Source organism: Tachyglossus aculeatus, chromosome 1 (assembly GCF_015852505.1).
Source record: "Tachyglossus aculeatus isolate mTacAcu1 chromosome 1, mTacAcu1.pri, whole genome shotgun sequence".
Lineage (NCBI taxonomy): Eukaryota > Metazoa > Chordata > Mammalia > Monotremata > Tachyglossidae > Tachyglossus > Tachyglossus aculeatus.
In genome coordinates this window covers 96397522-96421383 of record NC_052066.1, presented here as the reverse complement: position 1 = coordinate 96421383, position 23862 = coordinate 96397522, and the positions used below count along the sequence as shown (strand labels likewise).

At 46.1% G+C, this 23862-nt stretch overlaps 1 protein-coding gene across 1 annotated transcript in view; it reads left to right on the top strand.

Moving 5' to 3' along the window:
* RASA2 (RAS p21 protein activator 2) overlaps positions 1-23862 on the top strand; it is a 154417-nt gene that overhangs the window by 25365 nt on the left and 105190 nt on the right. The window contains exons 2-3 of the mRNA XM_038748880.1: positions 1274-1391; positions 15808-15911. Coding sequence (XP_038604808.1) covers positions 1315-1391; positions 15808-15911 — 181 coding nt within the window. The 5' untranslated portion in view covers positions 1274-1314. The remainder of the gene's footprint in view (positions 1-1273; positions 1392-15807; positions 15912-23862) is intronic.

Sequence of the window (23862 nt, the reverse complement as noted above, 5' to 3'; positions counted from 1 at the left end):
AGTGAGATGAGGTAGGAGGAGCCAAGTTGATTGAGTGCTTTAAAGCCGATGGTAAGTAGTGTCAGAGGCGAAGGTGGATGGGTAACCACTGGAGGTTCTTGAGGAGTAGGGAAATGTGGACTGAACTTTTTTTTTTTTAGAAAAATGATCCAGGCAGCAGAGTGAAGTATGGACTGGAGTGGGCAGAGGCGGGGGGTCAGCGAGGAGGCTGATGTGGTAATCAATGGGGGATAGGATAGGTGCTTGGATCAGCATAGTAGAAGTTTGCATGGAGAGGAAGGGCAAATTTTAGCAATGTTGTGAAGGTTGAACTGACAGAATTTAGTGAGAGATTGAATGTATGGACTGTATGAGAGAGTTGAGTCAAGGATAATGCCAAGGTTACAGGCTAAGGATATAGGGAGGATAGTAGTAGTATCTACAATGATGGGAAAGTCAAGGGGAGGACAGGATAATAGTAGTATCTACAATGATGGGAAAGTCCAGGGGAGGGCAGAGTTTGGGTAGGAAGATAAGGCGTTCAGTTTTGAACAGTTGTCGTAAATTCAAGATTAGACCTCATTTTGTTAGAAGGCAAATAGTACTTGTTGAGAATATAATCCTGTTTTCATTTAACACAATCTATAAAAATTAAGTCTACCCTGACCTGTTGGTTTTTAGCATTAAAGTTTTTGGGGGTGATTTTAAAGGTACAAAATCACCCATATTCGTGCAAATTTTACAATGTTTACGGTGAGTATTAAAATATGAATAGCTCATTTCAGTATCTTTGTGTGGCCATTTCAGTGGGATCTGGAAAAACCATTTGAAGCATTTACTCTCCATGTGTCTGGTCGTTCAAACAATGACAGAATAATTTGTCATGCTGCCACAAAAAAAGGATGTTGTGATGGTTAGCTTTTAATCCCAGGAGAGTTAATGAAGAAATATTGTCTCATTTCTTAACCCTGAGGCTGAATTTGGCTTCCGTCATGATTTGTAATTCTCCCCACTAGAGCTCACAAAACAAGCAGGGTTGGCCTGGGCAGGACAGGGCACAAAGCTCTCTGGAAGCCTGGGAGGGTGAGGAGGAGGTGGTAAAACCCTTCTTTCCTAGAGAAATCATGCATCGGTGTTTACGGCTAGTGGTGGTGTTGGTGTGGTATGTCGGAGATAATTGCCTTTCAGATTCCACTTATCTCTCTGACTCTCCTTCAGGAGCCAGAATGAGGTGAAAGTGAGAAAACCTGTAATCTTCAACACTTAAAAATGATTTCACTCTCTTTGCCAACAGGCGAAGCCAAAAACCTGTTGCCATATCCCGGACCCAACAAAATGAGGGATTGTTTCTGCACCGTAAATTTGGACCAGGAAGAAGTTTTTCGTACTCAAGTTGTTGAGAAGTCACTAAGGTCAGTGAACAGTTGGATAGTGTGCTGATGTATATATGTAAACTGGGTGGATTGGGGCCAGAAATTCAGCCAAAAGCTTAAAGGTTCTCCTCCCCTAATCCTAAATCGGTCTAAGTTTTGATCTTTTTAGAAAGCAGTCATTATTAGTCATTAGTATGTCTGTTGCCTTTTATAAATCATTGAGGTTAGCACTGATTCTGCCAGACAGTAAGGTACATGGCCTGATGGAGCACAGGCCCGTGAGTCAGAGGACCTGGGTTCCAGTCCCAGCTCCACCACTTACTTGCTGTGTGATCTTGGGCAAGTCACTTCATTTCTCAGTGTTTCAGTTTGCTCATCTGCAAAATGGGAATTCAGTATTCATTCATTCATTCAATCATATTTATTGAGTGCTTACTGTGTGCAGAGCACAGTATCTGTTCTCCTTCAGACTGAGTCCCATGTGGGACCTGATGATCTCAGATCTACCCCAGTGCTTAGTACAGTGCATTTAGTAAGTGCTTAACAAATATTATTATTATGTTGTATAGGAGCAAGTTACTCCTCTCTGATCACGTCATCCTAATCCTTCCCTCCCCACCCCTCTGCCCCCATCTTGACCCCACTACAGTGCTCTGGGGAGGGAAGCAGGGAGCGGCTGAGATGAGAGGAGCTAAGAATTGGCCAGAAGAGCAGTCTTGTCATCTGGTCCTGCCATCCCAGGGAGTGTTTAAATCAGGAAAGGTCCAGCATGCTTTTCCTCAGCAGCGGAATGGGGCTTCCCACAGTTGGTCAGTGGCATTGGCCTTTGCCGCTTCCTCACGCACTCCATGTTTGCACTTGGATTCTCCGGGTTGGGATTTCTGCAGCTAGACCCCTGGCCCTAGGCTTCTGGCTGTACCCACTGAGTGCCCACTGCAGAGAGAGAAGGCTTGTTGGCTCAGTCCAGCAAATATGGAAATGATGTCCCAGAGGCAGGAGGAACTCTTTTCTCTTGTTAGGTGCAGGACTGTTAGTTGCCCCTTACCACTGGTCCCTCATAATAATAATAATAAAAACAACAACAGTAATAATAATAATAATAATAATAATAATAATAATAATAATAAATGGGGTACGTGTTAGGAGCTTACTAGGTGCCAAGTGCTGAGGTAGATGCATGATTATAATAATAATGATGGCATTTGTTAAGTGCTTACTATGTGTTAAGCACTGTTGTAAGCGCTGAGGGGGTACAAGGTGATCAGGTTGTCCCACGTGGGGCTCACAGTCTTCATCCCCATTTTACAGATGAGGTAACTGAGGCTCAGAGAAGTTGTGACTTGCCCAAGGTCACACAGCAGACATGTAGCGGAGTTAGGATTCGAACCCATGACCTCTGACTCCAAAGCCCATGCTTTTTCCACTGAGCTACGTGGTCCTTTTCCCTCATGGGGCTCACAGTCTAAATTGGAGGGAGAACAGGTATTGAAGCTCCATTTGACAGATGAGTAAAGTGAGTTACAGAGAAGTTAGGTAACTTACCTAAGATAACACAGCATGGAGGGGCACAGCTGGGTTTAGAACCCATGACTTCTGAGTGTCGGACCTGCGCCTTTTCCACCAGGCCACGCTGCTTCCCTGCGGCCATTAGCGCCAATTCCTTCGTGGGCCATGGGTTTGGAGAGTAGCGTTCTAGGGCAGGTGAAGAAGCTGGAGACCCAGAGATTGAGCCTTTTCTCGATAGTACAGAGGAAGTTGGAAGTGGAGCTGGGGTAGAACCAGCGTTCTATAAATCTCATTATGATTTTGTCTGTCAGTCCAGCCGAAAAGACTTCTAATCAGCCAATCGGTGGCATTTATGGAGTGCTTACTGTGTGCAGAGCACTGTCCTAAGCTTGTGGGAGAGAACAATACAAAAGAGTTGGTATAGACAGTTCCGTGCCCACAGACTAGAATAGACAGGGAGACAGATAATAAAATACTTTATAGACGGATATGTTCATAAGTACGTTGGGGCTGAGGGAGGGATATGAATATCAATGTGCTTAAGGGCAACAGACCCCCAAGTGCAGGGGTGATGCAGAAGGGAGGGCTAAGACCCAGAAGTGAGGGTTTAGTCAGAAAAAACCTCTTGAAGAAATGTGATGTTTGTAGGCCTCTGAATGTGGGGAAAGTGGTGGTTTGTCAGATAGAAAGGAGTAGGATGCTCCAAGCCAGTGGGAGGACATGGGCAAGGGGTCAGCGGCGAGATAGATGAGGGCGAAGGTACAGTGAAAACGTTGGTGTTTGAGGAATGAAGTTTTAGTAGGAAACCAGCAAGGTGATGTAGGAGGGGGAGAGCTGATCGAGTGATTTAAAGCTGAAGCTAAGACATTTTTATTTGGTGAGAAAATGTATGGGCAACCACTGGAGGTTTTTGAGGAGAGGGTAGATGTGGACTGAGCAGTTTGTTTAGAAAAAGATCCACGCAGCAGAGTCACCTCATCCCTTTGCACGTTATCAAAATCCTTTCCCACCCCCTTCTTCCCTCCCTGCCATCTTCAGCTGTTCATTGGCTTCTTCCCCACTGCTTTCAAACATGCCCATGTCTTCGCTATCCTAAAAAAAACCCCTCCTTTGACCCCACAGCTACCTCCAGTTATTGCCCCATGTCCTTCCTATCATTCCTCTCCAAACTTCTTGAGTGAGTTGTGAGCCTGTTGTTGGGTAGCAATTGTCTCTCTTTGTTTCTGAATTGTACTTTTCAAGCGCTTAGTACAGTGCTCTGCACACAGTAAGCACTCAATAAATACAATTGAATGAATACACTTACTGCCTTAAGTTCATCTCCTCCAGTTCTGCACTTGACACCCTCCAGTATGGCTTCTGTCCCCTTCACTCCACAGAAACTGCCCTCTCAAAGGTCACAAATATTCTCCTTCTTGCTAAATCCAATAGCCTCTACTCCATCCTGATGCTCCTTAACCTCTCGGCTGTTTTCGACATTGTCAGCCATCCCCTTCTCGAAATATTATCCAACCTCGGCTTCACTGACACTATCCTCTCCTGGTTCCTCTCCTATCTCTCTTTCTTCTCATTCTCAGTCTCTCTCATGGGCTTCTCTCCCTCCCACCCCCTAACTGTGGGTGTTCCTCAAGGTTCAGTTCTGGGTCCTCTCCTATTCTCCATCTACACTCACTCCTTTGGAGCACTCATTTGCTCACATGGTTTCAACTATCACCTTTATGTGGACAATTCCCAAATCGATATCTTCAGCCCTGATCTCTCTCCCTCTCTGCAGTTCCACATCTCCTCCTGCCTTCCAGACATCTTTACTTGGATGTCCTGCCATCAGCTCAAACTTAACTTGTCAAAAACAGAACTCATTATCTTCCCAACCGGACCCTGCCCTCCCTCTGACTATTCCATAACTTTCTACAGCACCACCATCCTTCCTGTTTCACAAGCCCATGACCTTGGTGTTATCCTTGACTCCTCTCTCTCACCCACATATTCAATCCACCACTAAATCCTGTTGGTCGTATCTTCACAACATTGCTGAAGTCCTCTCTTTCTTCTCCATCCAAACTGCTACTATGTTAATCCAATCACTTATCCTATCCTGCCTTGATTACCGTATCAGCCTCCTTGCTGTCCTTCCTGCCTTTTGTCTCTCCCGACTCCAATCCCTACCTAACTTTGCTGCCTGGATCATTTTTCTGCAGAACCATTGGGTCCATGTTTCCACACTCCTCAAAAATCTCCAGTGGTTGCCCATCCACCTGCATATCAAACAGAAACTCCTTACCATTGGTTTTAAAGCACTCAATCAGTGCCCCCTCCTACCTCACCTCATTGCTCTTCTACTACAACCTAGTCCTCACACTTCGCTCCTCTAATGCCAACTTACTCACTGTACTTCTATCTCGTCTATCTCACCACTGACTTCTTGCCCATGTCCTGCCTCTCACCTGGAACGCCCTCCTTCTTCATATCCAAAAGAACATTACTGTCCCCCACTTCAAAGCCTTATTAGGCACATGTCATCCAAGAGGACTTCCCTGACTAAGCCTTCTTTTCCTTTTCTTCCACTCCCTTCTGTATCCTCCTGACTTCCTCTCTTTATTCATCCCCAGTGCAGCCCTACAGCACTAATATACATATCTGTAATTTATTTATACTAATGCCTGCCTCCCCTTCTAGACTTTAAGCTCATTGTGGGCAGGTAATGTCTGTTATACTGTTATATTGTACTCTCCCGAGCACTTATCACAATGCTCTGCACACAGTAAGTGCTCAATAAGTATGATTGATTGAGTGGATTACGGACTGGGGTGGAGAGAGACAGGAGGCAGGGAGGTTAGTGAGAAGCCTGATGCAGTAATAAAGGAAGGATACCATAAATCTTTGAATCAGTTTGGTGGCAGTTTGGGTGGAAAGGAAAGGGTGGATTCTAGACATGATAAGAAGGTAGAATGGTCTGGATTTGACAGATTGAATAAGAGAGATGAGTTGGGGATAATGCCACAGTTATGGGCTTGTGAGACAGGGAGAATGGGTGTGTTGTCTACAATAATGGGAAGGTCCAGAGGAGAACAGTGTTTGGTTGGGAAGATGAAGAATGCTAAATGTTAGGTGCCAGGGGGATATCCAGGTAGAGATGCCCTGAAGGAAGAATGAAATGCAAAATTACAGATGAGACGTCAGGGCCAGAGATGTAGATTTGGGGCTCATGCATGTAGAGATGGTAGTTGAAGTCCTGGGAGCATATGAGTTCTCCAAGGGAATAGGTGAAGATAGAGACTAGAAGAGTTTTGAGACTGAGCTTTGAGGGACTCCCACAGTTAGAAGGTGGAAGGCAGAGGAGAACCCCATGAAAGAGACTGAATAGCTAGAGAGGCAGGAGAAGAACCAGTTCAGAAGCTCCACAGTAACAACACCGAGAGCAGAAACAGTCAACCCATCAAGTGACATTGACTGAGATGCTTACTGTGTACAGAGCACTGTACTTAGGTGCTTGGGAGAGAACAGTATAACAAGGTAACAGACACATTCCTTGCCCACGATGAGCTGTTCGTTTACTGACAAATTGCCAGGACCAGGTCTACTTATGGCATCAAGTGCTATTTTTTTTTAAAGTCATTGTTAAGCACTTACTATTCATTCATTTAGTCGTATTTACTGATCGCCTACTGTGTGCAGAGCACTGTACTAAGTGCTTGAGAGAATACAATATAACAAACAGACGCATTCTCTGCCTACAGCAAGCGTCTATGTACCAGGCAATGTACTAATCACTGGGGTAGAGCCAAGCTAATCAAGTGGGATGCAGTCTCTGTCCCACATGGGGCTCACAGTCTTAATCCCCACTTTACAGATGAGGAAACCGAGGCCCAGAGAAGTGAAATGATTTGCCCATGGTCACACAGCAGACTGGTGGCGGAATCTGGGATTAGAACCCAGGTCTTTTTGAATCCCAAGCCTGTGCTCTGTGCCCTAGCCCACACTACTTTTGTGAGGTTTTTGATGCTACTCCCTAAGCTTTTCCTGAATCTGCCAGACCATGAGGATTGTGTCCCCTGTCCCACGCTGGGGTCGGAAGATACACTCTGAAAAGTTCATATTCGTCAGAATTGGATCCAGAAGTTATCGGGCTAGGATCTCAATAGCAATTGAGAGCTATGAGATGCTAGCAATAGTTGTCACAGCTGTCTCTTTCACCTTTCTTCTCAAAGCTGGTGTTGGTGATGATGTCTTTAAGATCTTTTCTCATGCCCTCTATGTTCCATATATGGAGGATCCCTTCCCTCCAACTATGTAGATATCAGCCAATCTGCTGATAGCTTTGACAGATTTGGGAAGGCAGTTTGGCATGCCAGTGGAAAGAGATGTCTGGAAATCAGGTGGTCTGGATTCTAGCCTCAGCTCTCCAATTGGTCTGCTGTGTAATAAAGTCACTTAGCCTCCCTGGGCTTCAGTTTACTCATCAATAAAATGGGGATAATACTACCAGCTCTTTATTTCTATATTGTGCCTGATCCAGTTATCGTGTGTGTCCTCCTTAGCTAAACCCAGTGCTTTGGCACGCAGCAAGCACTTGAAATATCATAATTAAAATTATTCACCATATTTCATGGCTTTGGTTGTGGTATTAATTTTCTCAGAGTTGGAACAAACGCTCTCCCACCATTTCTGGTCTATCATGCCTCCACATTAATGAACTGACACCAAGGAAAATGAAAGCTTATACCAACATTTGGGTAGATTTATTTAAAGGGTACCTACTATATCTGACAGCTATGAAAAGATATTTCAATGCTTGGATTGGTGACCGTACAGAAACATGGGAGAAAACTAGTCGGAATCACATAGGATTATTAATATAAACAGCATTGTCTTATTCTTATTTTATGAAAATGCTAATGATCAGCTGGTAATCGCTCCTCTGCCAGCTGAATAAAAGAAGACTACCCTGGATGCCTCCGTGACTTGCATAATAGCATTTATTAAGCCACATCAATCAATCAGTGGTATATATTAAGTGCTTATTGTGTGCATAACAGAGAAGCAGTGTGGCTCTGTAGATGGAGCACAGGCTTGGGAGTCAGAGGTCATGGGTTCTAATCCCAGCTCCATCACTTCTCTGAGCCTGTTACCTTATCTGTAAAATGGGGATGAAGACTGTGAGCCCCACATGGGAACACCTGATCACCTTGTATCCCCCCAGTGCTTAGAAGAGTGCTTCACACATAGTAAGCACTTAACAAATGCCATCATTATTATTATTATTATTATTATTATTATTATTGCACTGTACTAACTGCTTGGGAGAGCACAGTAAATCAATCAGTTGTGTTGGTTGAGCGCTCATTATGTGCAGAGCATTGTACTAAGCACTTGGGAAAGAACAATATAACAAACAGTGACATTCTCTGCCCTCAAAGAGCTCACGGTCTAGAGTGGGGGAGACAGACATCAATATAAATAAATAAAATTCCAGATCACTGTACTAAGCACTTGGGAGCGTACAATGTAACAATATAACAAACACATTCCTGCCCTTAGAGTTGATAGACACATTCCCTGCCTACGATGAGTGTGGCCTAGTGGATAGAGCCTGAGGCTGGGAGTCAAAAGGACCTAGGTTTTCATCCCTAATCCACCACTTGTCTACTGCGTGACCTTGGGGAAGTCACTTCACTTCTCTGTGCCTCAGTTCATTTCTCTGGGCCTCAATTCCCTCATCTGTAAAATGGGGAGGAAAACTGCAAGCCCCATATGGAACCGTGACTATGTCCAACCTGATTACCTTGTATCTACCCAGCGCTTAGAACAGTGCTTGACACATAGCGTTTAACAAATACCATCATTATTATTATTATTATTACAGTCTAGAGGATGTGCTGACAGTCTAAAGGGGTGGAACTGAGTTGATCCCTGTTGATAAGCTGAAAAGCTCACATTGGCAGGATGCCAAAGAATTGAAGAGAGGACCAGCAAGCTCCCAAGGCAGCTCAGTGGTAGTCTTCTGTAATGGTAGGATCCTTGTAGGATGCTCTGCAAGCAGTATCATAGCAGGCTTGTTGAAACAAGGAACCCAACTCTGGCGTCCAAAAGAAATAAGGAAATGAGCATTTCTTTGACACACTATTTACTAAGCCATCTTGAAAACTGGGCCACAGAGAGGCAATCATTCATTCATTCAGTCATATTTATTGAGTGCTTACTGTGGATAGAGCACTGTATGAAGTGCTTGGGAGAGTACAATGCAACAATAAGCAGACATATTCCCTGCCCACAATGAGCTTACTGTCTGGGGTTGGGGGGGGGGGGGGACAGAGAGGAAAAAACAACAAAACAAGCATGCACCAATACCATCCTTTAGCCCCTCAATCCTGACAAAAGAGGGGCTTACCAATGTGTGCTTATAAGCAATGGACTTATATGCATGCTCTCCGGCCCCAAACCATTATCAAAATACCTCTTGAGGGAATGTGAATTCATCATGGAATTCTGCAAAGAGGTAAAAAAAATCGATCAATTATTGGAACCCAGAACTGAGTCTTGAGGGAATCCCACAGATAGGGGGTGGGAAGCAGAAGAGGAGCCTGTGAAAGAGATAGAGAATGAATGACCAGAGAGATAGGAGGAGAAGCAGGAGAAGACAGTCAGTGAAGCCAAAGTGGATAATATTTCTAGGAGAAGGGCGTGGTTGACAGTGTCAGAGGCAGCTGTGAGGTGGAGGAGGAATTAGGATGGAGTAGAGGCTGTTTGGTATGGCAAGGAGGAGGTCATCGGTGACATCTGAGGGGGCAGTTTAGGGTAGACAGTTCTCGAGTTTGGAGAGGAGTGGTAAGAGGAAGATGGGGCAATAACTGGAGGGTTCTGTGGGTTTCAAGGGAAGATTTTTTTAAGATGGGGAGACATGAGTGTGTTTGAAAGCAGTGGAAAAGAAGCCACTGGAAAGTGAACAGTTGAAGATGGTGGTCAGGGACAGAAGAAGGGAGAGGACAAGTGTTAAGGTATGAAGGAATGCGGTCAGAGGTGCAGATGGAGAGGAGATATTTGAGAGGAGGCAGATCTCCTTTACACTCACTTCCTTGGAGACTCAATCGCTCCCATGGCTTCAAATACCAACGTTATGTGGGTGATTCGTAAATCTACGTCTCCAGCCCTGATTTCTCTCCGCTGCAGTCTTGTATTTTTTTTTTAATGGAATTAAGTGCTTATTATGTGCCGAGCACTGTTCTAAGTGCTGGGATAGATACAAGGTTATCAGGTTGTCCCACGTGGGGCTCACAGTCTTAATCCCCACTTTACAGATGCGGTAACTGAGGCACAGAGAAGTTAAGTGACTTGCCCAAAGTCACACAGCTGACAAGTGGCGGAGCTGGGATTTGAACCCATGACTTCTGACTCCAAAGCCCGGGCTCTTTCCACTGTCATGCTGCTTCGCTTCTATAATGCAAACCTGCTCAATCTTATCTATTTTGCCACCAACTGCTTACTCACATCCCACTTCTGGCCCGACACTCCCTCCTGCTTCATAGTTGACAGATGATCATTCTCCCCACCTTCAAAGCCTTATTAAAAGCACATTTCCAAGAGATCAATCAATCAATCAATCGTATTTATTGAGCGCTTCCTGTGTGCAGAGCACTATACTAAGAGATCTCCCATGACTAAGCCCTCGTTTCCTCTCCTCTATCTTCCTTCTGCATTGCCTTTGCACTTGGATTTATAGCCTTTATTCACCCAACCCTCCGCCCTGCGTGATTGATTTTAATGTCTGTGTCCTCCTCTAGTCTACTCTCTGTGGGCAGAGAATATCTACCATGCCTTAAAACAGTGCTACGCACATAGTAAATGCTCAGTAAATACAATTGATTAGTTGATTGATTGGTACTTACTGAAATATTACTGTGTACAGAGCAGTGTATCAAGCATTTGAGAGAAGTGCAGTATAGCAGAGTTGGTAGAAATGCACGAGTTTACAATCTAGAGGAAAATGCAGTACAGTAGAGTTGGTAGACTTGATCCCTGCCAGCAAAATCCTTGTTCCAGCAAGCCAACAAGGAGCTTGCAGTCTACTGGGGGAGACAGGCATTAAAATAAATCACAGATAGGGAAAATAGTAGAGTTTAAGCTGTGAACGTTCTTTCTGTGGGGCTGTGGTGGATATCAAAGCACTTAAGGGATACTCAGCGTAGTGTATAGTCGACAGAGGGGAGGGAGGATAGGGGAAATGTGGGCTAACTAGGGAAGGCCTCTTGGAGGAGATGGGATTTTTAGGAAGATTTTGAAGGTGGGGAGAGTGATAGAGTGACACACATGAAAGGGGAGGGAGTTCCAGGTTCAGCAATGAGGTGGACAATTCCAGGCTATCTCCCCTTCTCTGGAAAGTCCAAGGCAAAACTGGGCTTCCGGGTATGCCCCAGAACCCAGAATAGCCTGACCCTGCTGTACCACCTAGAAGCCCCTCAGAACAGGTCTCACCTTGTGGGGCCCAGGCCCACTTAAGGAGCATGACCTGGAGGATAAGGCATGGGCCCGGACACCCTGGGTTCTAATCTGCCACTTATCTGCTGCTGTGTGACCTCGGGCAGGTCACTAAACTAACATCTCTGTGCCTCAGTTTCCTCAACTGCAAAATGGGGATTCAATAACTGTTCTCCCTACTTTAATGTGAGCCCCGTGTGGGACAGGGGTGTATCCACCCTGATTAATTTGTATCTATCCCAGCGCTTAGAATAGTGCTTGACGCATAGTAAGCATTTAAATACCATTTAGGCTGACCCTGACTAAAGGGGCCCCTCCCTTGGCTGGTGTGGGAGATATCACCCTGTGTGCCTCAGACCTATGTGATCAAAGGCCTAAAATTCCTCAGACATTTCAATTTCAGGTGGCAAAAATAAATACTGGTCCAAAGTAAATGAAAGCAAAACCAATAATTTAAACTGGATTCTTTCTTCTCGAGACTCATTTGGAAGTTACCTATGTTTGTAGATAAAAATAACAAACACCACAATTATTATTATCTTTAATTGTATTTATTGAGTGCTTACTGTGTGCAGAGCACTGTACTAAGCCCTTGGGAGAGTACAAGGTAACAATATAACAGTCACGTCCCCTGCCCATAACAAGCTGGAAATGGTATTGCAGCAGCCCCCATCTCCTTAAAATCACTCCTTTCCACCCTTAGGTTAAATCAACTACTGCTGTAAGATGTTCCCTGACTCCGATTATCTGTTGGTTTGACTGAGTTCGTTTTGTATCATCCCTGAGAATCTCTTGGGCTCCCATTGCTGTGTGTTAATTACACCCAGGAGTAGCAGGCAGCCAGCTCCTCAACTTTGATTTTTGTTGCTCACTGATCATCATCACTCTATTATCATCTCTTTACGAGTTGTCTACACGCGCTGCCTAGAATTCCTCAACAACAACTCTCTCCTCGACCCCCTCCAGTCTGGCTTCCGTCCCCTTCATTCCACGGAAACTGCCCTCTCAAAGGTCACCAATGACCTCCTGCTTGCCAAATCCAACGGCTCATATTCTGTCCTAATCCTCCTCGACCTCTCAGCTGCCTTTGACACTGTGGACCACCCCCTTCTCCTCAACACGCTATCTGACCTTGGCTTCACAGACTCCGTCCTCTCCTGGTTCTCCTCTTATCTCTCCGGTCGTTCTTTCTCAGTCTCTTTTGCAGGCTCCTCCTCCCCCTCCCATCTTACTGTGGGGGTTCCCCAAGGTTCAGTGCTTGGTCCCCTTCTGTTCTCAATCTACACTCACTCCCTTGGTGACCTCATTCGCTCCCACGGCTTCAACTATCATCTCTACGCTGATGACACCCAGATCTCCATCTCTGCCCCTGCTCTCTCCCCCTCCCTCCAGGCTCGCATCTCCTCCTGCCTTCAGGACATCTGCATCTGGATGTCCGCCCGCCACCTAAAGCTCAACATGTCGAAGACTGAGCTCCTTGTCTTCCCTCCCAAACCTTGTCCTCTCCCTGACTTTCCCATCTCTGTTGACGGCACTACCATCCTTCCCATCTCACAAGCCCGCAACCTTGGTGTCATCCTCGACTCCGCTCTCTCATTCACCCCTCACATCCAAGCCGTCACCAAAACCTGCCGATAGCAGCTCCGCAACATTGCCAAGATCCGCCCTTTCCTCTCCATCCAAACTGCTACCCTGCTAATTCAAGCTCTCATCCTATCCCGTCTGGACTACTGCACCAGCCTTCTCTCTGATCTCCCATCCTCGTGTCTCTCTCCACTTCAATCCATACTTCATGCTGCTGCCCGGATTATCTTTGTCCAGAAACGCTCTGGGCATATTACTCCCCTCCTCAAAAATCTCCAGTGGCTACCAATCAATCTGCGCATCAGGCAGAAACTCCTCACCCTGGGTTTCAAGGCTGTCCATCACCTCGCCCCCTCCTACCTCACCTCCCTTCTCTCCTTCTACTGCCCAGCCCGCAACCTCCGCTCCTCCACCGCTAATCTCCTCACTGTACCTCGTTCTCGCCTGTCCCGCCGTCGACCCCCGGCCCACGTCATCCCCCGGGCCTGGAATGCCCTCCCTCTGCCCCTCCGCCAAGCTAGCTCTCTTCCTCCCTTCAAGGCCCTACTGAGAACTCACCTCCTCCAGGAGGCCTTCCCAGACTGAGCCCCTTCCTTCCTCTCCCCCTCTTCCCCCTCTCCATCCCCCCATGTTACCTCCTTCCCTTCCCCACAGCACCTGTATATATGTATATATGGTTGTACATATTTATTACTCTATTTATTTATTTATTTATTTATTTTACTTGTACATTTCTATCCTATTTATTTTATTTTGTTGGTATGTTTGGTTCTGTTCTCTGTCTCCCCCTTTTAGACTGTGAGCCCACTGTTGGGTAGGGACTGTCTCTATGTGTTGCCAATTTGTACTTCCCAAGCGCTTAGTACAGTGCTCTGCACATAGTAAGCGCTCAATAAATACGATTGACTGATTGATTGATTTACCTAGAGCCCCCTGCACTCCATCTGTGTACATTTTCAATGAATCAATTTTTTTGGTGGGGGCGGGAGGGTTGGTATTTGTTAAGTGCTTACAATGCTTAAGTGCCAGACACTGTTCTAAACTCTGGGTCGGGGGAGATGCAAGCTAATCAGGTTGGATATAGTCCATGTCCCACGTGGAGCTCACAGTCTTAATCCCCATTTTACAAATGAAGTAACTGGGGCACAGAGACGATAGGTGATTTGCCCAAGGTCACCCAGCAGACAAGTGGTGGAGCCAAAGAGTAGAACCTCTCCCCACTTCAGTCCATAATTCACTCTGCTGCCTGGATCATTTCTGTACAAAAAGCTTCAGGACATTCATTCATTCATTCAATCATTGAATTGTATTTATTGAGTGCTTACTGTGTGCAGAGCACTGTGTTAAGCGCTTGGGAAGTACAAATCGGCAACCCATACAAACGGTCCCTACCCAACAACAGGTTCACAGTCTAGAAGGGGGAGACAGACAACAAAACAGAACAAGTAGACAGGTGCCAATACCATCAGAATAAATAAAATTATAGCTATATACACATCATTAATTAATATGGACATAGGTGCTGTGTGGCTGAGGGAGGGATGAATAAAGGGACTAGATTTCTCTTCCCCTTCTCCACCTGAGCCATTAGGGATGATCCTGGTAGGGGGTGGCAGGTAGGTAGGAAGAAAAGAAGGAGGATTCTACCCCTCCAGACAGTAGAGTTTTTCACTCTTTATCCTCACCCCACTGACACTTCCTGCTGTGGGAAAGGGCCAACAGCATCCATCACAGCCAATCAGTCAGCTGTATTTACTGAGAACTTATATGCAGAACACCTTACTAAACTCTTGGGAGAGTTCAGTATAACAATATAACAAACACATTCCTTGCCCACAGTGAGCTTACAGTTTAGACATTGATATAAATAAATGAAATTACAGATATGTACATAAGTGCTGTGGGGCTGGGCGAGGGAGATGCATAAAGAGAACAAGTCAGGCTGATGCAGAAGGGAGTGGAAGAAGAGGAAAGGAGGGCTTAGTCAGGGCAGGCCTCTTGGAGAAGATATGCCTTCATTAAGGCTTTCATTCCTTCATTCATTCAGTCGTATTTATTGAGCGCTTACTGTGTGCAGAGCACTGTACTAAGCGCTTGGGAAGTACAAGTTGGCAACATATAGAGACGGTCCCTACCCAACAGTGGGCTCACAAGGGGAGAGAGTGATTTTCTGTTGGCTAGGAGGAGGGAGGGCATTCTGAATCAGAGGCAGGTCATGGGTGAGAGACCATTCAGCCCCCATCAACATATCTACCATTGGTGCTCAACCCCGAACCCTCTGCCAGTATGCAACATTGATTTCTCCCCTCAGATCCCCTTGCATGAAACTCCTATACTGGGGAATCTTGTAATTAATAAGGATAAACCCAAATATGTTCAAAATAATAATAATTTTTGACTCAACTTTGCCTCATTTTTAAAACCACAGTAATCACCCCCAAAATGATTTTTCCTCTCTGAAAAATCCATACCCTAATTTTAGTGTTCTGAGAAAAGGATAGAAGAATGCTATAGCCAGCCTGTGCCAATGGACTTGATTTCTGATAGCAAGTACTACATTTTTGAATGAATTTATTTTGGTGTCTGGGTTGAAATTTAGCTTCCTTTATCTACTAGAAGTTTTTGTGGTATTTGTTAAGCACTTACTATGTGCCAGGCACTATTCTAAGGGTGGGGGTCGATTCATCAAGGTAATCAGGTTGGATGGTCCATGTCCCACGTGGGGCTCACAATCTTAATCACCATTTTATAGATGAGGTAGCTGAAGCACAGTGAAGTTAATAGCTACTTGCCCAAGGTCACACAGTAGATAAGTGGAGGAGCTGGGTTTAGAGATTGTCTTTTTGTGGTGCATTTACATTTTCCCCTTACAGATGTTTCCCTCTCCTTTCAGCCCATTTTACAGTGAAGAATTTTACTTTGAGATTCCAAGAAAGTTCCAGTATTTATCCTTCTATATTTATGATAAGAGTGTTTTACAGAGAGATCTTCGAATAGGTAAGTACCACGGTGATCATTGCCCTTTCTTTGTAATCGCTTTTACAAATACACTTTCTAAAATGCACCAGCGCTTGACTCACGTACTGAGTTGTCAGCTAGGTATTTCCACTTTGATCGGGTACCGTCCTGGACTTTGTGTGTTTTTTAATTAAATGATTTCCAAAATTACCCTTAAAATCTCCTGGAGGGTGCCGTGTACTCAGTCTGACATTTGCTGAGAAAGGGCCGGGGAGGTGTTGTTTGCACCTTTAGTGAGTTCTCTTGAGAAGGTAGTGTCTGCTACACCCTGTCTAAAAGAGTAGGGTGCTCCCCAGACCACAGCACCAGTGTCTTCTTTCCCCAAATTCCCTGAGGGAAACTAGAAACAGAGCCATGGAACACTCACATCCGTGACTTTGGGGCCTCGGGATTTTCCTCTGCCCAAAAGCAACCTACTGTTCAGCCAGTGGCTTCTCCCACTTCTGGCACTTTTCTCTCCAGGGCAATGGCCCAGGCAAAGCAGCCTGGGTTGGCATGGTCCTCTCGGGGGTCTCTCATGCCATGAGTTCATGAAAATGAAAAGGAGAGGTGGAAAATACTGTTGAAGAGGAGACATACAGTCCCCATGTTAGCATGCGAGTCTTTTTCCTAAGGTGTTTGTAAAATAAACATGTGTTTTCAGAATAGCTGAATTTGATGGGTCACCTTAGCATTTTATAAGCACTGGCTCTGTCATGTTTCTCATTATCCTGCTGGTTTTCCCATCAGCATCCTCATATAAGGTAGACTGGCAGGGAACATGTCTACCAACTCTGTTGTATTGTTCTCTCCCGAGCACTTAATACAGTGCTCTGCACACAGGAAGCGCTCAATAAATATTATTGATTGACTGATGCAGTACCCATCAGTGGAGAACTGATCATATTGGCCCAACAAATTGTGTGTTTCAGAGGTGTGAATTTCGAGAGAGATTAAAACGACCTCACTTCAGTAATGTCCTTGAGCCCTGGACTTCGTCTCCAAGAAACACTCCTTGATCAGTGGTGATAGGCACAGATATTTTAGGGACTTTTATGCAAGAAGTAAAACTGTTTTCCACGTGGTATTTACTTTTTGGGTTGCTGAGTCTTTCAAACATTTAAAATGTGTGAATTGGCCTTTTGCCCTGATCTTGATTCATATACGGCCCAACACATGCTCAGTTTTGAGCCTCATTTCGGGCACTTCAGTCAGTCAATCAATCAGTGGTATTTATTGAGCACTTTGTGCAGAGCTCTGTACTAAGCTCTTGGAAGAGTACAATACAACCGAGTTGGTAAATATGTTCCCTACTTGTCCTCTCCAGGGTGCTTTTCCTTCTGCTTTGCTGTTATAGAGGAGGCGGCACCCCAGTGTCACTCCAAAGTAACCTTTTCTTCCACAATTCTGGCATCCATGTTCCTCTGCTACCCCCTTGTAGGTCCCTTCTCCTGTTGGGCCCTAACTCTGAGTGACTCAGGTAGAGGCACAGTCGATTAACCAATGGTAGTCATTGAGCACTGACTGTGTGCAGAGCACTGTACTAAGTCCTTGGGAGAGTGCAGTACATCAGAGTTAGTAGTCATGTTCCCTTCTCACAAGGAGCGTATAGTCTAGAGACTGGGAGAATGTGGGGGTAGGCCTGGGATCACACAGGGACCAGGAGGCGGCACCCCAAGCAGCAGGGAACTCATGTCTTAGGCCGGAAGATATTGAGATGCCAATTCTAAGAAGCAGTGGAGAATGTTTTTCTCCTCTGGACTTTTGGACTATGTGTCTCATCTTGACTGTCAAATGGAGGCTGGTCAGAAGCTGGAGCAGGTCTTTTCTACTCTGGGTTTAGATGGGAATACTGCTGGCCTCCAACAGGGAGCGGATCATCTCCCAAACCCAACCACTTTCCCTGGGTGTCCCTTAGACGTGTGTGTGTGCGCGCGCACGCGTTTCTGCATGCATACACATACATGTTTACTCGCATCTCCTCCTGCCTTCAGGACATCTCCATTTGGATGTCTGCCCGCCACCTAAAGCTCAACATGTCGAAGACTGAACTCCTTGTCTTCCCTCCCAAACCTTGCCCTCTCCCTGACTTTCCCATCTCTGTTGATTGCACTACCATCCTTCCCGTCTCACAAGCCCGCAACCTTGGTGTCATCCTCGACTCTGCTCTCTCATTCACCCCTCACATCGAAGCCGTGACCAAAACCTGCCGGTCTCAGCTCCACAACATTGCCAAGATCCGCCCTTTCCTCTCCATCCCAACCGCTACCCTGCTCATTCAAGCTCTCATCCTATCCCGTCTGGACTACTGCATCAGCCTTCTATCTGATCTCCCATCCTCGTGTCTCTCTCCACTTCAATCCATACTTCATGCTGCTGCCCGGATTATCTTTGTCCAGAAACGCTCTGGGCATATCACTCCCCTCCTCAAAAATCTCCAGTGGCTACCAATCAATCTGCGCATCAGGCAGAAACTCCTCACCCTGGGCTTCAAGGCTGTCCATCACCTCGCCCCCTCCTACCTCACCTCCCTTCTCTCCTTCTACAGCCCAGTTCACAACCCTCCGCTCCTCCACCGCTGATCTCCTCACCGTACCTCGCTCTCGCCTGTCCCGCCATCGACCCCTGGCCCACGTCATCCCCCGGGCCTGGAATGCCCTCCCTCTGCCCATCCGCCAAGCTAGCTCTCTTCCTCCCTTCAAGGCCCTGCTGAGAGCTCACCTCCTCCAGGAGGCCTTCCCAGACTGAGCCCCTTCCTTCCTCTCTCCCTTGTCTTCCTCTCCATCCCCCCATCTTACCTCCTTCCCTTCCCCACAGCACCTATATATATGTATATATGTTTGTACATATTGATTACTCTATTTATTTTTTTATTTTATTTGTACATATCTATTCTATTTTATTTTGTTAGTATGTTTTTGTTCTCTGTCTCCCCCTTTTAGACTGTGAGCCCACTGTTGGGTAGGGACTGTCTCTATATGTTGCCAATTTGTACTTCCCAAGCGCTTAGTACAGTGCTCTGCACATAGTAAGCGCTCAATAAATACGATTGATGATGATGATGATGTTTACGCATGCACACGTGCATTCTCACCTCCCCAGACCTGTGTTTATATCTGTATATCCATGTCCCCAGTCCTGTGTGTCTGTGAATTCACCTCCCTGGGTCTGTCTGTTTCAACATTTCCCCCCCACCCCGCTCCACTCCCAGCTTGCCCCCATGCTCAAAATGAAATGTCGGCCCTCTATGAGTGGCATGACCTGTCACCCTGGATTTTGGTGTTTCAGAGTTTGTGGGGATTAGGGGTATGAGGTAGTGGGGGCGGTTCCTGATGGCTCCTGTGCTTTCTTCATTGTCAAGGTTCTGTGAGGAAAGAGTGGCTTTGCATGTCCTGTGTTTTCCTATAACTGTAGGGGTCAGTCATTCTTTCAGTCATATTTATTGAGCTCCTACTGCGTGCAGAGCACCGTACTAAGCGCTCAGTCAGTCATGTTACTTACTGAAGCAGGGTTGCTCTAACTTTCCAAACCAAAATATTCGGGTGTCTGAAATTAGGCTCACTCAGCCTGGTCAGGCCTGGGGAAGAGCTGTTTGGTTTTTACGCACCTGTCAAGGAACATAGAAAAGCAGAGTCCTGTTCTGGAATGAGTGAATCATCCTCTGCGTAGCCAGGATTTGTGTTTGCAGAATGTGGTGAAGTCTTCAGGGCTCTAATTTGTGTCCCTCGTGATTGAGAAAATCTATTCGTGTTGTCACTCTGAAGGGTATTTAGTTGGCCTCTGTAATTTGGGTGTTTTGTACTTTTTTAATCACCTTTAATTCGCAGCCAGGACCTGTGTTTTAGAGGCATTTGGGGTGAAGAGGGATTGTTTGGGTGAGGCTTTATTTGGTTGAGAAGTCCCCGCAACACGCCAAAAGTAATTTTACTCTCTCCAAGTGGAAGTTTATTTCAGTAATAACAAAGCATAGCCATCAATTAAGTCTGGACACAAGTATTTCATTCCCTTGTTCCCTTTAAATAGGTCTTGTGGGCTAACATTTCTTCCCAGTGTACATCTCTGGAAGAGTTTTGGAAACTCTGAGCTGTTTCGGAGTTAAGCAAAGGATTCTTATTTTGTTCCCTTTCTGTTAAAGCACTTTCCTGAACTCTGTTGTTCCCAAAGCTCAACTTGAGATAATAATAATAATAATTATGATAGCATTTATTAAGCACTTACTATGTACAAAGCACTGTTCTAAGTGCTGGGGAGGTTACATTCATTCATTCAATCATATTTATTGAGCGCTTACTGTGTGCAGAGCACTGTACTAAGCGCTTGGGAAGTACAAGTTGGCAACATATAGAGATGGTGATCAGGTTGTCTCATGGGGGGCTCACAGTCTTCATCCCCATTTAACAGATGAGGTAAATGAGGCCCAGAGAAGTGAAGTGACTTGCCCAAAGTCACACAGCTTTGGAGGAGCCGGGATTTGAACCCATGACCTCTGACTCCAAAGCCCGTGCTCTTTCCACTGAGCCATGCTGCTTCTCTAAAGATGAAAAAAGGTCATAGCAGGAGGGAAATGGAACCAACTGGAAAGAAAATGGATTCTTCCTGAAAATTGGAAAAGTTTCCAGTGAGAGCTCTGGCATCTACAGCACAGGGCTGTGTCCAGCATTATGTCCATATGAGAAGCAGCCTGGCCTAGTGGAAGGAGCATGGGCGTGGGAGTCTGAAGACTTGGGTTCTAATTCTGGCTCTTGCAATTGCTTACTGTGTGACCTTGGACAAGTCAATTCACTTCACCGTGCCTCAGTTTCCTCAACTGCAAAATGGAGATTCCATGCCTGTTCCTATTCCAACTTAGATTATGAGCCCCGTGTAAGACAGGGACCATGACTGAGCTGAATAACTTGTTTCTACCCAAGTGTTTACTACAGTGCTTGACACATAACTATAATAATGATAGTAATATAATAACAATAATAATAACGTCCTAATCGCACCGAGTGAGACCTCCAGGGGCTGGCATTGGGTGAGTCCCGGGGGAAGGAGCCAAACTACTGACAGCCTAACGAAAAGAGGAGTAGAAAAACATCACCCGCGCCTGGTTGAAATCCGAGTCCCGACGTGTCATGAACATAAAGTTAAATGCCAGCCCATTTTAGGGAGAATGGTTTTCCCCTGCTACTTGTGAGCATTGTCTCTGTAGCGAGCCGCTTGCCTAGGTTTGTTTTCAGGGTGGAAGCGACCCCCTGACATTACAGCTTGCCACCTACGTCTGTTTGGCCGGCAACTAGCTTGGCCCTCCTACTCGGCCTCCTGACAGCTTCCTCCCTTCATAAATAGGGGCTGTCCCTGCCACCAGGCTGCCCAGAAACAGCGTCCTGACAGAACCGTAGGTCATGTCTTCCTTCTAACACCGCGATTTATCTGCATTTCCAACTTTGGCTCTTCTTGACTGCTGCATGTTTACTTGCTTCTTCAAGGCAGTCCAAGGCTCCGGCCCCAGGAGGTGTGTAGCAACCACCTCCCCAGCAGCAAAATGGTTCCGGACGGCAGGAAATGTTGCCTAAAGACTAAGAAAAATAATAATTGCAGTATCCGTTAAGCACTTGTCGTGTCCCAGTTGCTGTAGTCAGATCTACAGTTAGAGAAGAGAAGCAGCGTGGCTCAGTGGATAGAGCCCGGGCTTTGGAGTCAGAGGTTATGGGTTCAAATCCCTGCTCCGCCAATTGTCAGCTGTGTGACTTTGGGCAAGTCACTTCACTTCTCTGGGCCTCAGTTACCTCATCTGGAAAATGGGGATGAAGAGTGTGAGCCCCCCGTGGGACAACCTGATCACCTTGTAACCTCTCCAGCGCTTAGAACAGTGCTTTGCACATAGTAAGCGCTTAATAAATGCCATTATTATTATTATTATTATTATCTAGACTGTGAGCCTGTTGTTAGATGTTGCTGACTTGTACTTCCCAAGCACTTAGTACAATGCTCTGCACACAGTAAGTGCTCAATAAATATGATTGAATAAATGAATCCAACCCAGTCCCTGTTCCACATGGACCTGGCTCATGGTTTAAGCAGGAGAGAGAACATTTTATTACAGGTGAGGATTAGCAAAAATGGTCCTTTTTTGGGGGTGTGTCTTTTCCTTTTTGCCTCATTGAAGGAGCTGATGTAGTAGACACTTCCTCTTTCATCACCTTTCGGCTGAGGCGAGCCCTCTGACCGTCACATGTTTTTGTCCCTCCCCAAGCTGGGCCCCAGGATCACAGGATCACTGGGTAGTCCAGCCGAGCCCCTGGGGCTGGTAGGAACGGCTGGGCTGGCCTGAAGGTAACCTGGCCTCGCTTGCAGAGGGTGGTGCCCCCAGTGAACACTCAGTAAATACCATGGATTGATTGGTTAGGGTCACAGTGACAACCACCCACGCCCCAGTGCTCTGAGAGAGAGAGCAGATACAGCAGGGGAGAGAGCCTGGGCCAGGCTCTCATTTAAGACCTCATTTGACCCAGCCATGCTCCTGTAGCCCCAGAGGGGTTGGGAGGGGCCCAACCCACCCTTGAGCCAAGTTTCAAGTGGTAGTATAGTCACAGACAGTAGCCCAGAGGACAAAGCAGCGTGGCTAAGTGGAAGGAGCATGGGCTTTGGAGTCAGGGTTCATGGGTTCAAATCCCAGCTCCGCCAATTGTCAGCTGTGTGACTTTGGGCAAGTCACTTCACTTCTCTATGCCTCAGTTACCTCATCTGTAAAATGGGGATTAAGACTGTGAGCCCCCTGTGGGACAACCTGATCACCTTGTAATCTCCCCAATAAATGCCATCATTATTATTATTATTATTAAGCGTCCCGTCCTGTGTGCGAGAAACCAGCTCCTTTCTCTTCACCCACCAGTTAATCAGCAGTGTTTATTGAATGTCTGCTGTGTGTAGAGCACTGTATTGAGTGCTTGAGTGAGTAGAGTGTAACAGAGTTGGTAGGCATGTTCCCTGCCCACAAGGAATTTACAGTCCAGAGGGGGACAAAGACATTAAATTGTGGATATGTACATAAGTACTGTGGGACTCAGGGTGGGGTGAATATCGAGCCCTTTAAGGGCACAAATCCAAGTGCATGGGTGACACAGGAGGGAACGGGAGTAGAGGAAATGAGGCTTATTCGGGGAAGGCCTCTTTCGGGAAAGCAGTGTGGCCTAGTGGAAAGAGCACAGGCTGTGGAGTCAGAAGGACTTGGGTTCTAATACCCACTACTCCACTTGTCTGCTATTATGACCATGAGCACTTAACTTCTCTGAGCTTCAGTCACTTCGTCTTGTAAAATGGGGATGAAGACTGTGAGCCCTATGTGGGACAGGAACGACATCCAATTTACCATGTATCTACCCCAGTGCTTAATACAGTGCCCGGCACATAGTAAGTGCTTAACAAATGTCATTAAATAAAAAATTTAAAAAATTAGATTTTGAAGGTCAGGAGAGTGATTATCGGTCTGTCGGATGTGAAGCGGGAGGGAGTTCCAGGCCAGACGCAGAACATGGGCCAGGGGTCTGCAGTGAGATAGATGAGATCGAGGTACAGTGAGGAGGTTGGCATTAGAGGAGCCAAGTGAATGTGCTGGGCTATAGTAGGGAATCAGTTAGGTAAGACAGAAGGGGGCAAAGTGATTGACTGTTTTAATGCCAGTCATAAGCTGTTTCTGCCTGATGCGGAGGTGGGTAATAATGATGGCATATGTTAAGCACTTACTTTGTGCAAAGCTCTGTTCTAAGCGCTGGGGAGGTTACAAGGTGATCAGGTTGTCCCGTGGGGGGGCTCACAGTCTTCATCTCCATTTTACAGAGGAGGTAACTGAAGCACAGAGAAGGTAAGTGACTTGCCCAAAGTCACACAGCTGATAATTGGCGGAGCCGGGGTTTGAACCCACAACCTCAGACTCCAAAGCCCGTGCTCTTGGAGGTTCTTGAGGAAT